The sequence below is a fragment of the Scophthalmus maximus genome, chromosome 7 (genome assembly GCF_022379125.1).
Source record: "Scophthalmus maximus strain ysfricsl-2021 chromosome 7, ASM2237912v1, whole genome shotgun sequence".
Lineage (NCBI taxonomy): Eukaryota > Metazoa > Chordata > Actinopteri > Pleuronectiformes > Scophthalmidae > Scophthalmus > Scophthalmus maximus.
Window position 1 is genome coordinate 1,294,041 of NC_061521.1, and position 17,671 is coordinate 1,311,711.

Genomic DNA, 17,671 nt, shown 5'->3' on the forward strand with positions numbered 1-17,671 from the left:
TAAACACATGGATATGAATGACGATCACCATTAATATCTGTACAACCTATGTGTTGTATGGACACTGACCCCCACCCACATACAATTGTAAAAAAGGGGGAAAACTTCTTCTTTTAAAAATATCATTCTTTGCATAAAAACAATAACAGCACAGCACAATTAACTATAAAATGAATAGTGAATAGTGAAATAGTGAACTTGATTCCCCCAGCAATTTTAAGGTAAAGCATCAGTTTATATAAAATTCTCAACAGATTATTTCCTCAGGATATTGCAATATATCAGATGATTTATCTCCTCACATGTATTTTGATTTTCAATTTAATTTCCACTATCATACGTTTTGTGTTCCTCAAAGAAATGAAGTCAACTTTCAGACATATATATATATATATATATATATATATATATATATATATATATATATATATATATATATTATGAGGGGCTGCTTTCCACTGCTGGAGACATCTTCTTACTAATCTTACAATGAATCTATCCTTCCAGTTAATAGAACAACAGAGAGTTTGCTAGTCCAGGCAGGGAAACCTTCAGTGCTTTATTCTTGTGATCATGGATGGAACTTACAGGTCTTCAGCCCCAGGGGACTGAAGACCTGTGCCACCCAGCTGTCTGCTGTTCTCCAGCATCTCTTCAACCTGAGCCTGAGCCAGGTGAAGGTACCGCTGCTGTGGAAGACGCCTGGTTCTTGTCCCTAACAGGTCGACTCCATCTGGCCTCAATGACTACGGATCAGTTGCCCTCACATCTCAAGTGATGAAGGTGCTGGAGGAGCTGGTCTTCGCCCACCTGAAATTATGTGAAAGTAGTCTTGCATCCCTCTCAAGTATGTGGCATGTGCAGGTCAGTAATCCTTAGACCGTATGTATCTATAGTTGGTGTTAATAAATTGTGTTCCACAGATGGAGGCAGCTCTCATCTCCTTGTATACATCTTCAAATGGAGCGGTGCTTTATCGACCAGGGTGTTGTTGCAGTGTGGCTGCTAGCATGGATCCTGGTTTGATTCCAGTTTTAAAATCTTGAAGAACTCGAGTCAAATAGACCTGAGTGAAGTAATGGTGGATTCAAAAAATGAAACTCAGATGCTCTTCTGCTTTACAGTTTGACAGTTTGTGTCAAACACACGCTGCCCAAACACTCAACCAAACGTGGCTTCATCCGACTCTGAAATTCATTCAAGGACTGGCATCAAAAAACTGCCCTGGCATTTGCAACACACACCGGCCCTTTTTTACAAACCCAACAACACCAACCCCACTTAAATGTTGATATAAAAAGCATGAAACCATACAGACTGACCAGAATGCAGAAATTCGCAACACACTCACACAACTTGCACCATCACTACAGGAAGTGCCCAGTGACTGCGCCGAATAAACTGATTTTGTTTTCGCACACACAAAAACGACTGCTAGCGGATGGTGAGAATAATATTTCAAAAACTAAACAAATAGGTAGGAGTGACAGTTGAAGCTTACCCCACTTTACACAGTTGAATTCCCAACAAAAAGTAATGATGTCCCTTTCTGAAAATAGTCTATATGGTATTTCTTTGGTTGGAGAGAAAGTAAATAATAACAGGGTGGAAGACCAATTCAGTTTAGTTTAATCAGATTTTATCTGATTTATGTAAATGATTAGAGGCAGTTTAGCTTAGTCAAAACAGTAATTACAGAATATTTTGAGTTTTTTTTATCATTTAATGGTTTATTGTTCTTATTGAAGTTGATAACTTTGCACTGGGGACATGATAACATAGAATATGTTTATCAATAGAAAGGTTTGTAGAATACAAAATAATGGGTTAAAGGTCTATTATCTCTGTTTAAGTAATAAATATAACCTAAATGAATAATTTAAGCCATTTGTTATGAATATGTGACTAATTTTAGTTTTAAATAGGATTGAGTAAATCATTGGGACATGAAAAGTCACCGTATACAAGGAACCAACCATTAAATGTAATCACCATTAAATGTAATGGTGGCCAGGTTTCAGATGATCGCACTCACCCCGGTGATGCGAAATGCTTTGAAAGGTTAATTTTGGCCCACATTTTGACCAGAAACAGTTGGCATACCGTGCAAACAGGTCAACGGAGGACACCATCAGCATCGCTCTTCAAACCGCCCAGGAGCACTTGGAAAAACCAAACACGTATGTCAGGATGCTCTCTCTGGATTTCAGTTCGGCCTTTCATACTGTCATTCCCAGCAGAGTGGTGTCTAAACTGTATAGCCTTGGCCTGAACTCAACCATCTGCAACTGGACTCTAGATTTTCTGACCAACCACCCCCAGACTGTCAGGTTAGGAAAACACATCCTCCACCATCACCCTAAACACTGGTGTACCTCAACGGCCATGGCACTGATTTCCAACAATGAGGAGTTTGCAAACAGAGATGAGGTACAAATCCTGACCGCCTGGTGTTGCACTAACAATCTCATCCTAACAACTGCAAAATCAGAGAGATGGTAGTGGAATTTAGAAGGTCCACGAGAACAGATCCCGTAGAGGGTGGCCCTTCTGGCATTTGCCCAAATTCCAGATGGCCAGTCCGTCAGTCCTGAAATATTTCATAAGATGTTATCATTTCATTATTCTGTCCACAGACTGACTGTTCTGCTGCCCCCAAGTGGCTACTGTTTTATTATTATTTATCCTCTGCATTGAATATTCTGAATCCCCAAAGCCAATCCAACATTTCTATACAAATACAGATATCCATAGACTGACCATCATGTGTTGCACCCAGAAGTCAGTGTACCAAGTCACAGCGTAGTGTGGTTGGTTGTGTGTGTGTGTGTGTGTGTGTGTTCCTTATCTTTCTGAGGGGTTACTACCGTCACACAATGTGCAGATGTGCACTGGTACGTGCTCTCTGCCCAGTAGATGGGACATGAGACTCCCCCTGTTCCACTGTGTCCCCTCACCAGCAAGAGCGTGTTAGTAACACTGACAATATGCAAGCAGAAAATCTGAGGTTGTGATGGATATGAGTGTGTGGGGGTGGTCTGTGTGTGTGAGTGAGAGAGAGAGAGAGAGAGAGGAGCGGGGGGACACATACACACACACACACACACATAGAGAGACAAATGTAGATGACATAAAACGATGCATAAAGAGGAGAGGCAGGGAACCAGAGAGAGAACCAGAGAATCAGAGGGAGAACCAGAGAGAACCAGAGAACAAGAGAGAACCAGAGAACCAGAGAGGGAGAGACGCGTTCACGTCAGACACTACATTCAGAGACAGATATTTGCGGGATCATTCCTCCTCGGCTGTGTTTTCTCCATCGCGCATACAGAACCGTGACCGGCATCATCTGTGACGAACACGATGAGACGCGTGGACGCGCACGGACACGAGCAGAGCTCTGTAGATGTCACATCCTCATGCCACTGATCGACACGAGGTGAGACCGGCCGCGGAGCGCGGAGCGCGGAGGAGACGCGACGTGACGCGCGGAGCGCACTCCGGAGACGGTTGGGTTCATTTCCTTCAGGGCTGCTGTGAGGTCGGGTCGATCGGGGGACTGGAGCCGCAGTGCCAGTATGGATGGACGTGGTGGCCTGCTCGGCGTGCGTCGCCCTCCCAGGAGCTGGTGCTGCTGGAAGGTCTTCCTACTGCTCAGCATCTTCTTCCACAACTACCTGAGCCTGCTGCTCGACTGCCCGCCCATCTGCGTCTGCTCGCCCACAGAGATCTACTGCAACAAGTCCGACAGCAGCAACTTCTTCCCCCTGTTGTCCTTCCAGGGCAGCGGCAGCGGCGGCAACACCACCGGGGACTTCGAGGACCTGTTCCAGAACATCACCTCCATGTGAGTGCTGCTGGAGCCAGGGTCTGAATCAGAGCTGCTCATGTTTAACAATGTCTGTCTGTCAAGCTGTAATGTCGCAGTCTGTCAGTCATGACTACAGCGATTCAAACCATCTGAAAGCTACTTCCATTATTTAGACTTTGTAACCTGGGGGAGACTGAGCCTTCTCCTTCTTGGTCGGGCTGTCCTTTGCCAGATGACTTGGAATGCTTCAGTTGCACATAATGGGAATTAGTCTACATATATTTATAAACTGTATAATATACTCACCCAAACAGCTGGTGTTCTCTGTAGTTATGCGACTTGCTTTGTTGGAGAATGGAACTAAAACAGGCCTGAACCGCAACGTGTCATTGTGTTGATGGGTTTTTGGGTCCGCAGGAGTTCTGCTCCCGGACCAGGGATGTTATAACACATGACTAAACTCTTTGTGCATCCCCGTGTCACCTGCTTAGAAAGTGCTTTAACAATCAGATGATTTGATAGCGTATGTGCCGTAATTTCCATACTTTTCAATTGGTCAGTTTTAAAATTAAGACCAAATGAAAAAAAACAGTTTTGACAAAGTAATTCCTAAAAACATGAGGGGAACAAAAGATTTTCTGACCCAGTGGCAGTACTGTCTTGGTGTTGTCCAGCCGTCTGTCACTATGCTCTGGTGGAGAAAACGACTCCTTTCACCACCTTGTAGCTGTGGAACTCAATGGTCATAGTCCCATAGAGAGTCAGATCCTGGAACTTTATACCATATCTCTTATTGTAGTCTCTACTCACAGTTCATGGTGCGTGGAGTGTGTCGAGCTGAGCCTTCTTCACTGAGTCTGTCTCTGTGGATCCTGTTGCTGGTAACACAGTGACTGGTAATCGAGTGAGAAAGATGCTGAAACGTGTGGCAGCCGTGCGTCTGGAGCCTTTCATTCTTTTTTCCTCCTCGTCGTGTGCACTTCAAATAACTGCCACCCTGTATCTAAAAGATGCAGTAGCATGTAAGAAACTGTTGTAAAAAACATCAACTTTTAAAGAGTGAAACTGTAGATTAGTTCTGCTTCATTGTCACTGTAGTTATTCGTCATTTGAAACGAGTCCTTAAACAATGAACTGATCAGCTAATCAATTGGAAACAAGTCTCCAATAACGGATGAATCCTTTCTATCATTTGAAAAAGACCAATGACAAACAGTTCCATTTTCTCTGCTGTGTGGATTTGTTGATTTTCTATATTTGGACCGTAGGTACTTTACAGTGTCATGGTCTTGGACTGTAACAGGCATGTTTCATGTTTTACTCTGACAGAATATGAATGATCTGTCTGAACCTATGGTGATAGGGCGTAGAGATCCCATGTCCCAACCCATGATATATAAAAACACACTTGGCACCTTTGAAGGTGCTGTATGAATCCAATTTGTCATTCTTCTTAGTATTAGGTCCAGTGCCATTGACAAAGTCAATCGTAAGAATTATTTATTATTCTTATGCGAAAAAAATCGCTGATTTGAGGCACTAAAAATTAAAAATTAGCACACACGGTGAAAAATGTGATACTTTAGGGTTCTCGGGCACAGGCGTGACGAAATGACTCGATAGAGCCCCTAACCACAATTTCCCTAAGCTTATCATTGATCTAGATAAACCAAATTTGGAGTGCACATGTTTCATGTCAAGAGCTATAAAAAGTCAGCGGCCGCCATTTCCTCCAACCAACAGGAAGTCAGCATTTTTGATTTGAAGTGTGCAAATTCTGACATTTTCACACATCAAACGTTAACAAACTCCTCCGACAGATTTCATCATTATTATTATTAAGTTAGTACTGTACAAGTACGTATTTATTCTGTACATATACAGTATGCATCACAAATTTATCGGATCATACTTACCACTGTAGGGGAGGCTATGTTTCTGCCCCTCTCCCTTTGTTTGTCTGGCAGAAGAATTAAGACGTGACATGGTCCAAGAAAGAACCAGTTGTGTCAGGACAATGAGCATTTTTTGACCTTTTCACCAATTTCCCAGGTAGTAATAATTCACGTGAAAAAAAATCAAGCATATTTAGAGTGCGTCCAATTTTTGGTGTGGCTTGAGTGGATTTAAGGTGACGTAGACCTTTATGGAAGTATACGCTCTACTGAGCGCATTCTAGTTATGTGCTTATTTAAAAAAGAAATGAATAAATATACAGTCTGTGTTAAAAAGTGATTGGTATTTTCTTGTGCTATATGGTCGACTGTAGTTGAGAGCATGCACAGTTTTGAGATCACAGAGGGCCTTTGCACTCATCAGGTGATCTGCTGTGTACAGTCACTGTACTGCCAGGTTTACTAGTTGGTAAAAGCATTTGTTCTTCTTAAGGCTCCAGGCTTTCATATCAACCTCCCCCTGTCCTCCTTCTCACACATCAGTGAGAGTTGAAGTGGTGAAGATCAGTTACATAATCAGTCAGTCTTTACAACTGGGGTGGAGAGAAAATGGAGACTCTGTGAGCATTATTTTGTGAGAACAGACCTCACTGGTTATTGATCCTACTTGCTGTGAGAATTGTTTTTTAGGGAAAACAGAAGCTGCTGCTGCTGCAGTGATTCCTGACGCTGGCCTTCAAGTGAGCTGGGGTTTACCATGTGAACACCCCCCTCTTGTGGCCTTCACCGGCTTGGATTTTTATAAAAGCTCAGAGTTCACAGTTTGCCGATGTTTTCAGAAGGTCATGGAGCTTCATTTTTTGTTAAATGGAAAGTTAATATATTGTAATTTCAAGTCACATGTATAGTTTCCCTCTGAATTTTGACAATACGTCTGGGTAAAATGTCGATATCCCAACATTCTCACTTCTTCCCTGTCAACCTGTCTTTGCCTTTACAACATTATTTCCATAGCTGCCTGTGTGGCTAACAATAATGGTGATACTCGTGTCCATGGTGTCATGCAGCATGTTGTCATGACTTCACCACAGGGTTTAACATTTGTCAGAGTAACTGAACCTGCTCAGTCCCTGAACAGTCGTCTGATCAGTTCATTTGAACACAGTATCTTTCTTGGAATCTGACCGATACATTATCATGGCTATTTTATTAGCAAGCTTTGGCTCAGTACTAGAGATGAAATGATTAGTCCATTAATGAACGTAATCCATCAAATGAAAATCGGTTCTCCAGTCTCCAACCTTTTGTTGTTTCCACTGCGTCACAGGATTTACTGCTCCTCAGTCATCACAACATCATCATGGACCAAACAATACAGTTAAAACTTACCTGGGACTTTTTCCACAAATATTTGACATTTCACAGACAAAACAAACTATTATTTAAAAAAGTCTAAATAACTAATAACTGGAAAAATAATAAGTATTGGAAACAATTCTTACTTGCAGTCCCAATTCCTACATGCTAATAAGTTCATTCAGATGATCTACATGTAAACTTAGAATACGTATATAATATAAGTATGTTTAACCTCAGGAGACTTAGACTCCTCCAAATGAAACAAAATACATCACTCGTCTGAAGACACAGATTGCAACATTTATTGACTAAGTTGTCGTCTGAACTCCAACATGCAGCCTCTCCCTCCTACCTGGTCACTACTTTGTTAACTTCACCGGCCCTTTGTGCTCATGCCTATATAACAACTCTGTGGTTATGATAAGGGAGCGATTGTGGTATTCGAGATGGGAAACAAACAGCATTTCCCATCTATCCACCCTGACTGACTAGTTGTTTAGTACCAGTGGGTTACACCGCTGACTTTGATACAGAAGGTCGGGGTTTGATTCCAGGTTCTCCCAGTGGGGGCCCTTACACAAGGCCCTTGATGCTTCCCGCCTCGATGATTGTAAGTCGCTTTGGACAAAAGTGTCAGCAAAAATGAAAGTGATGTAAAGTGATGTAAAGTAATGTAAAGTAATGTAAAGTGATGTAAAGTAATGTAATGCTTTGCTGCTTTCAGAATTACCCATACCAGTAACAGCTGCTGGCACTTGCTGAAATGACTGATGCTTTGGATTTATTGTGTTTCTAAAGTCTGAAGAGATGGACAGTGACTGAGCGGCTCTGAATTCAGCAGAACATGGGATGTTCAGAGGGATGTCATTTTTTTCAAAGAATCCTTAAATTCTCACCTCCCTACCAGTCAATGCCGACCAGAGGAAAGAGATAATGTTCCCTCAGCAGACATGAAAATGTGTTCATAACTGTCCATAACTAAACCATGGGACAGTCTGGGTTAAGATGCTGTTAAAACTGGGCTCAGAATAAAGCAGTTCTTAACATCAACTACAATCTGATTTGATTAAAGGAAAAAAACAACAGCATTACAGGATGTTATTAAGATGATTTCACAACATTACAGGATGTTATTAAGATGATTTCACCAGAGGGAGCAACGTCACTTCTCTGACGTGATCTCATGAGGTCGAAAAAAACTGACATGACACAACTTATTTGGTTATTATGCTTTGCAGTGATAAAAAAGGAAAGCAGAAGAAAGACAGGTTGTACAGACACTTGTGTTCTTGGCGTGTATTGACAAGCCTTTCTTCCAATTCAGCCACACTCCTACATTAGCTTGTTTCGTGGTCGCCATTTCAACAGGTGATGCTAGCACCTTGAGCTTTGCAACACTGTCAGCTGCTCGACTCGTCTCAGAAAAGTACCGACGTAATCATCCCGGTGTTAAATCCTATCCTATTTGTGGTCTCTGTATCTGTTGTGCAGCGCTTTTACTGCAGTTTCATTTTATTTGTATATGTAGCATTGGGCATTATCTAATTTTTGAATCCATTACACTTTCCCGCTGTTCCCAGTCTCACCAGCTAATTCAAAATCACACGGCAGGGCTCAGGGGAGATGCCAATGCCATACTGGTCCCTACCAATGGGTGGCTGTAGTGTACTTAAACCGAACGTTTTTCATCTCACGTAAGGTTAATATAACATTTTGTCTACTTTAATGTGAAGCACTCAAAAACATTAACAACATCTAACTGTCAGGACTAAGCAGAAGCGGTCACATGATGTTCTCATTATTAGCTCATCATGATCGCATGTCTCGTCTTTAGAATACATTCTTTACAAAAAGGTTTAATTAATTAAGCGAAGGATACATACTCTTAAGGTGTTTATTATTCATGTGAACATTGTACAGCAGAATTTTTTCATGGCGGCAATGAAACAGACAGTTGCTATTTTGAAATATCCCAATATACGCTATAACCTTAACACCACCCAACCTTAGTTATTAGTCTTTGTGTTTTGGTTACAGATGTTGTGATGCCTTCGATACTGCTGGAAATACCAGATCAGGCATCTGCCTTTAAAGTAGTTTCCAAAACCGCAGTTGTGATGTACTGCCACTGTTAGGACCTGTTTGTAGAGCAGAGAGTGATTTCCAATAGTGTGTCTTTAGCCACAGCTAGTAAAAGTGTCAGCAATTAAAGTAAATAAACAAGATAAACACACAGCTTTCTTCCAAAGTTTGAACACTTGCCAGACCCACATAGTTGTCTCAAAGTCTACCTAATAGAGGGAATGTCAATGTCCAATATTCAACGTTGCATTAATAGTGTTGAGGGTTGAGTCACTGTGAAGGCCATAGCATATGATTCACATCCTTTTCAGACTCATCAAACCATCCCGTGAAACATTTAGGAGTTCAATTGGGACCTGGAGGTGCTGACGGTGTTGCCAAGCAACGGTAAACTTTCTAGCTCACACATACGTTAGCTAGCATGCTGCAGTTCTGTGCTGACTCCCCATCCCATTGTCTTATCTCATGCATAGTATTGCTTATGTTATTGTACGTTGTTGTAGCGAGGTGACGCATGGCTCCCTCTGGCACAATAATGCACACATTATGACATTTTATATTTCGTGCATGTTGGATATTAGAGAGAACAACATCTGTGAAGTTTATTGGTATGTGGGTGGTAGTTTCCAAACCTGACTGGACTGAGCTGCTAATGAGACACAATATGACAGAAAGTCAATGGATGAGGATCAATGCTGTACTGATGTCAATATTAATATCCTGTCAATTATGAAAATGACAAAAGAGTCAATAATTTTTTTCAATAATGCACTAAGACTGTCTGAGTATCAATAACTTCCGGGATTATGGAACACAGAGAGGTCAATGGAATGTTTGATGTGTCAGTGTTGTGACAGCACAGGCTCAATGCAAGGTGAGCTTTCATTGTAATGACCCGATCAGAAGAAGAGACACAGACATACAGTACAGACCAAACATGTGGGTTTGTTAGACGGCCAGCTTATAAAAAAATAACTTAAATGTTTTTGCTTTCCAGTAACCAGGGGCAACGAGGGGTCAATCAACGAGAGAGAGAGAGAGATGCAGACCGTAATCAGCTGTTTTTAAACTCCTCCCCTCGCTCTGTGTGAGAGCCAGAGAGTGAAAGAGAGATGAGTGAAGTAGCCCACTACTTCACCTGTTTTGACTGGTTAGAATTTGATTTAATGACTGCTCCTGACCAGGCAGTACCACCGGTTGTGCGTTCACACCGGACGCAATAGTACATATAGATTACATACAAAGTCAACGCAAAGACTAGATGCAAACTTCACATCCTTGGCGTCGGGCGACGTGGATGGTGCAAGTAGCGGCAAACAAATAACGCGAAGGCGCGAAGTTTGCGTCAGCCGCTTCAGTTGAATGAATCAATGAATCTCACACACAGCTAAGTGCAGGTTTGTAATGGGTTGCAGATACAGAGACGTGTTCATATCTGTGGATGAAAGTCTCAGGGCAAGATGAACAGCCTCCAGGCTTCAGCTGCTGTGGGTCTCTGCATCAAGAATTAAACATCATTATCTTCACATCATATCTGCTGTTCAGTGAGTGACTAATGATGTAAACTGGAGATGATTCTCACATTACTGCTCTGACACAACTGAAAATGTACCTCACATGACCATCAACGTACACTGAAGCAGAGTGTTTTATCGGCAGTTGGTTCAGTAAGTATTTGCTTGTAGCTTATAAGTGGTTATCAATATTGCATTCTCCAAACTAAACCAGGGTCAGCAGCATTTCCAGAAGTTTTTTTTTTAGTATTTTTTAAAACCTTTGTAGTGTGTTACACATTTTCATTTCCTCATCCTAAAAAATTCCATGTTTACTCCTTTTGCCGATTTTAAAATAAAAGAGTATCAGTGTGGATGTAGTGTGAGCTGGGAGAAATAGTGGGGAGACATATTAGGTTGAATTCATGGTTCAGGTTTTCATGTGACAAAGAACAGGTAACATAACTTGAATTGCTGGGACTCAAACCGCAGGTGTAGTTCAGTACTAGTAATGATTTAAAAAAGAGTCATATTAATACTGTCATTATTAACAATGTTTGTTTCTCTAATTAATTCACTTGGTGTTTTTTTAAACGTCAAATATGGATATGCTCACACAAAGTGAATGCATGTTGGTGATTGTGCCCTGCACAGAAGGAAAGGAGAGGTTCCACTGAATGTGCAGGGGTTTCTTTTTAGTGTTTTGAGGGTTTAACTATTCTTCAGGCCATTTCAGCCTTCATTTAGAGCAACTGGATAGAGACAGGAAAGACAGGATGACAAGGTACAAAGGGTCCTGGCTGGATTTAAACGGTAAAGACTCAGCCTTAAAGGGGCGGTAAGTGATCATAGAGCAATACAGGTTTTGTAAAAATCTGCAAATATTTCCTCATGGACAGCTAGCTCTCCATTGCTGTGTGTGTGGCGGAAAAAAATATGTAAATCGAAAACAAAAAATGGCGTGGACCAAACCACACAACACTGTGCGCAGGTTGTAAACATCACTCATCGACACCTTGAGTGACCTGCTAGTGGGTGGCGCTGCAACTCCGGGGTTATAGTGGTTAGCGTGTCGGTCTCCCATACCCGGGGTCACGGGTTCGCGGCCCGGCCACAGCAGTACAATTACAACAACAACAAAGAGAGAAACAAGCTTTCTCCAAAATCGTTGAATGCCCCTTTAATGTAATGTTCGAGTTATGAACAAAGCCTTCCTGTCTGTACTTTCTTAATTAAGATAAGGACATTTGAGAGGGTTGTATAACTTTGAAACATGTTAAGTGAGAACCGAAAGTCAAATTATGGGAGGGACTTAGTAATAATTATAATCATAATTTAAAATTGTTAAAATGTAACATAATTTAGGTTTATAATATTTCTTTGCTATTGCAGATATTCTGTTAGGAGTTATTTTATGACTGGTATGGTTGGCGGTTGTATCGGCAGGACCTGGATAGGATCACTCAGAGGGGATGGGACAACCAAAGGCTCTCGGATATTTGATTCATCAGAAGGAGAACTATCCTCACTACTTAAGCTCCTGCTCTTGTATGTGTGTACATTGTAATGGAAAATTCTATTTCTCTATACCAGTTTTTCTATACCATATATAGAGTTGTTTTCTAGCCTCATGTCTGAGGAAGTGCTCTACATATACGCTACACACCCGTGTTTTCTGCGGACTCCTCCTGCAGACTACTTGTACTCTGTACGACTTGTCTCTGCTGAAGCACTGCTTTTGTGTGTAAGCAGGGTGTATTGGAAAAATTTATGCTGTCGAATCAGGAAGACGGAGACCGTGGATGTCTAAAGCAGAAGTATTTATTAGAGCTTTATAAGAGCTCAATATATTGCAGATACTTCTGGTCCGTTACACAGATCAACAAGTGGTCAGTGCATGGTGTCCCAAAACCTCCCTATCCCAGTCGGAGTGAGGTATTTAACTCTCCAAATCACGTGTTGTCATCTCACAGACAGAATGGCTGTCTCCATGGAAAAACTCTGTCTCAGTACATTTAGGAAAAAGGACCACCGACCTTCGAACTAGACTAAACATTCTTAGAGTCAGGACAGAAATGTCCCCGACATCATATCTATGATGTCATAATACAAAATAATGAAATGTGTCCATTTATTTTTTTTGTACAGGAACACAGGATTTTGACTCAGCTGTGGATGAGGCTGTGGTGGAGAGGGTCATCACTAATCAGAAGGCCTGGGACAATTCACTCAACCTTAAACTGCCTCTGACGGCTCTGCCGACAGGTGTATAAAGGATGTGTGATAGAAGCGCTGGGTATAGAAGTGCTGTATTGTGACTTCTACTGTAAATAGCTTCTGGTGGTCGATAAGACTGGAAAAGCGCTATATAAATACAGTCCATTTACTCAATATGTGCTCCTCTCTGACTATGCAGATGAAGCTAACTGTTTGTTAGTGGAATGAGTCATCTCATGTGTAATCTTTGAGTCTGTTTAGATCACGCTACAGCACCAAATCTCCCATATGCAGCTGGCGGAAACATGGAGACTGAAGGTCGTAGCAAAGAATTCACATCAGTCTCTCATTCTCTGGACGGGTTTTGTGAGTAGAAGATACTGTACTGTGTCACTGATTTTACTGTAGGATTTTAATCTACAGATAGATATTCAACAATGTTTCATCATCCTGACCAGGAACCAATTGACCCTCAGTTAGAGACGGAGACATATCGAGTTAGTGTAGATCCAGTGAGAGAAGAGATGAAATCCTCCTGCTACACTGCAGAGATGCTGCTGTCTTTATTCTTTCTGCCTCTTACACACATTTCTGTAGTGTTAGAATGATCTAACCTCCAAATCATTACTCTCTGCTAAAGGAACAAATCCTGTGTGTGTGTGTGTGTGACTGGAATATGAGAGGAAAAGTAGTCCAAACTAAAACACGAGCCAGGGGGAAAATCCCAGGAACAGACCCAGGAACAGACCGGGGAAAATAACAGACGAACCAACAAAGACAAAGGGAAGCACAGAGACTAAATAGACACAAGGTGGGCGGGGCCAATTGAACACAGGTGAGACACATTAGAAACAGGTGTAGGAGACACAGGAAAACTACTCTTACTAAACTTACTCTTTGTTTCCTCACTGGTTTCTGCAGCTTACTGAAAGATCTGTGTCTGGAACTCGAGGGACTGGTACAATACATGTCCTGACTGTGAACTATCAACTAATGGTCTATTTTGCGTGGGGATGGGTACATCCACTAAATTTAAGATGGAATCAGAGACTGGAGAAAAAAATGCAGTGTTGTGCATTGGTAAGAGAGGCTCTGGAAATTAGCAAGTTTTTAATAATTATCAAAGACAATTATTAATAAGAAGAATATTACTAGAAACTAGTCATTCGGGGCACCACCCTGTAAACCCCTAACCCTGTAAAAATCTGTCAGTGTCATTGTCGGTGAAGAAGGTATCCATTTTTATCATCTCTGCTCTGTTTCGCTGACACTCTCTGAGTAGTTCAAGCAGGCCAGGTCATCATGGATCTACTCAGGTATTACATTTCATTTTAAACTTCCCTGTAAGAAAGGAGAACCGCCCCATATTTGTCTGACCATATAAATCTACTAGACCTCTTGTGGGATGAGTAATGTTGAAGCATTGATACGAGTTCACACAAACGTTAATTTAGGCAAAGAGTTTTAGTTATTGGGAGAAAGGAGCGACTGGATACTGTAGACTGTTTGTGATAGCCAGACTAGCACAAGGTCTGTGGCAATGAGTGAGTGATTGCTCTGGATCCTGTACAAAGTGAGCATAGAATATTTTTGAATTGATTTTAATATGTGAAGGAAGATCCTGAAGGCTGGTGGTGACAGAAGTCCCTGTGGAAGCAAGTGTTGGAGGCTGACACTCAGCTTATCTTGCCAAAGAGGAATCTCGATGTCAATTTAAGTTATTAGACTGAGACCTTCACTTCCAGATTCATTTCACTTCCAGATTCATTTCAGTACTTTCAATATATGGAGCATTACTTGCAGACAGAATGATCCCTTGACATTTCTGTTCCTGTGTGATCAACAGGTAAAACATTTCAGGACAAAAATGTGAAAATGTGTAACACACTACAAAGGTTTTAAAAAATACTAAAAAAAAAACTTCTGGAAATGCTGCTGACCCTGGTCTTGACAGGTCAGAAAATCCCTACATCCTAATCGAGACCACAGTCTCGATAGGACTCGAACAAATTACCCAGTCATGTGAAAGAACAATATCACCCCCATCTATTAAGAAATGCATATAGTGATCTCACAACAGCTTTAAGACGTTGCTGTGAGGCGAAAACGTATTTGCGGCGTACCTCATGTCACCAGTAGAGGCGCTGTTTTAGGAAACGGTTGATATGGTAATTTTTACCGCATACAGCCTAGTTCGTCGTATGAGTTGGAGGACCTTTTTTTTTTCTACCCTTTTTCTTTAACCGTCAACCTTTTCTGTCTCATATTTCTGTCTCTACCTTTTCCTCCTCCTGTTCCTGCTGGATGTCCGGCTCAGTGTAAATAGGGTGTGATAGCTGAGGACGGTGGAAGCAGCCTGTTGGCCACAGTTGGTCTCATAATGACAGGTTGGCTTTTCTGAAAGATCGAAAACATTAGTGGAGAGAGAGTTAAAGGGGGAGGCATTATTGATCCACACACACGCACGGACCACGAGGCTGGATTTACATTCAATCCATAGGGATTGGTATTGAACCTCAATATCATGTATCTCATGCTGTAAAAAATCAGTAGCCAGTGCTTAGCCAAGGGTTGGGGCGGGGGGACATCAGGAAACTCCCTGCTGTGCAACAAATAGCAACAAGAAGGAGGTTCTCAAAGAAAAAGTGACATACAAGCGGGAGCATGAATTTGGTTTAATCATTAAGCAAACTCTCCAGATGGTGAGAACTCTGCTTGACGATTCACCCAAACACATGAAGAACAAAAACTGATGCAGAACTTCCCATCAGTAAACGGAACACAGTCTTTGACACCCAGGACTTCACGGACACGTTTCCACTGCACCTGACAAGCCCTACAGTCAAGGTAAAGTTTATGCTTCATGCAGGGGCAGATCATGTATTTTTGGTTTAATATTTTGTGCATTATATAACTTTCTTCTCATGGCAAATTAATCTCACAAAGTATATAAATGATTAAGTTGACAGCCCTATAACAGGCATCATGACTGTTTGCTAAGATCTCAAGGCACATGTATTTTGACAGTGATACACCCACAGTGCGAACATTTTCATGACGAGGTGTAACAGAAATGCACTGGTTCTTTGTCCTAATGCTGGTTTGTAGTAGAAAGCCACCTGTTAGCTTATCTCCTGGACCAGCAGCATCATTGCTGTCCCTCTCTTCACCTCCATCTCTCTGGCTGTTACACTTTGAAGGCAGAGTGCGTAGGAAGCTGTTGTAATGTTGCGGTTCCTTCTCTGCTCTGGCAGGCAAACATTGATGGTTTGTATGGGTGAGAGGTCTGACTCTTCACACACTGCCAAGATGAGGAAGGAAAGGGAGTAGAGGGGGAGGCAGGGAGGTGGGGAGGGGGACAGACAGTGACAGTGGAAGTGTAGGGCATTGAATCCACTTCTGGGTTTGAATGTTATTGAGAAATGTGTTTTGTTTCTACAGTTTTTAAAACAAGCTTGGACATACTGCACTCACAGTACGTACAGTGTTTACAATATGGTGACACCAACAAGTCCTCCAACTCATACGTCGAACTATTAGACCAACTACTATGTGGTAAAAACGACCATATCGACCGTTTCCTAAAATAGCGCCTCTACCGGTGACAGACAGTATGTTTGTTTGTCAGAGCACCGTGGGGTTTTATTTGTTATACCAATGAATGGTTGATGAGCTTGTACAGGTCAGGGTCACCATTACTTTACAGAATATAAGCAAATCCATTCAAATACACAAACTTGACGGACTAACCAGGACCGCTGATCTCTAGTGGCCGTGTACATAACTACCGCTAGAGGTCTGCGCTCTTTAAAGCGAGCACACAAGTCGAGATGCACTGCTTCAAAATCAACCTATCTGGTTGGTGTTTATTGGAGGACAGTGTCGAATTATGCTGGAAGGCTTGAACAACAGACAAAGACAGCAGGTAGACTCAACACACAGAGGAGGTGAAACACATTAGAGCAGGGCAGACAAACACAGTGGCAGGAAGTGGGCATCTGAAATAAGAGGACAGGTAAGTAACAAAAAATAAAACAGGAAATTAAGATGAAATGTCAGGACCTGAGCAGAGGAGATAGATAATTAAGATAATTATTTTAACCTTGTGCTGTGGTGAGAAAATGCTGTTATTCTGTGGACGCCTTTAGGTTCATAAAACAAGTGGTGTTGTATGATTTATGAAAAAAACCCAAATAACATACCAGTGAACAGAAGACTATTTTCAATTCCATTTCATTTGTGTAGCACCAAATCACAACATACATCGTCTCAAGTCACTTTACATAGTGAGGTTGAGGCCTCACAATATTACAGAGAAACACAAGAGATAGACATACTGTAGATGCAATGACATTGTTAAAAACGATAATAATATTACATTCAATTAATTTTGTGACTTAGAATAATCGGTTACACGTCAGAGGTAGGCAGGTAGCATCAACGGCCTTGCCTAAACACAAAGACTACAACAAGGCCTGACAGGAAGTGACCCAACCAAACATCGGAGGAGCAGACTTTCCAGCTCTAGCGGAGAGAGAAAACACAGTAACATGTGATGGAAAAACACGGGGGCAGAGAAAAGGTTGGTCAGTGCATGATGGGAGTTCCCCAGCATTCTAGGCTATTTTCTGGAATATACACACATCCACACATCATTCTTGTGGAGTGTTTCTATTGTCCACCAGAGGCCTGCAGTACGAAGCGAGGTAAACCTTTACCCCAATTTAACTTGGGGTTGACAAAGAACCTCGAGGTTGACAAATCCTGGCTGCCTGACTTTGAGTTAAATGGTACTCCGAAGGTTGGTTATGATG

General features: G+C 41.7%; 1 protein-coding gene across 1 annotated transcript in view; it reads left to right on the forward strand.

Annotated features, from left to right (window-relative positions):
- The first annotated feature begins 3,125 nt into the window (after positions 1-3,125).
- Positions 3,126-17,671, forward strand: part of LOC118315736 (NT-3 growth factor receptor-like) — a 64,035-nt gene continuing 49,489 nt past the window's right edge. Inside the window, exon 1 of the mRNA XM_035643261.2 lies at positions 3,126-3,847. Coding sequence (XP_035499154.1) covers positions 3,579-3,847 — 269 coding nt within the window. The 5' untranslated portion in view covers positions 3,126-3,578. The remainder of the gene's footprint in view (positions 3,848-17,671) is intronic.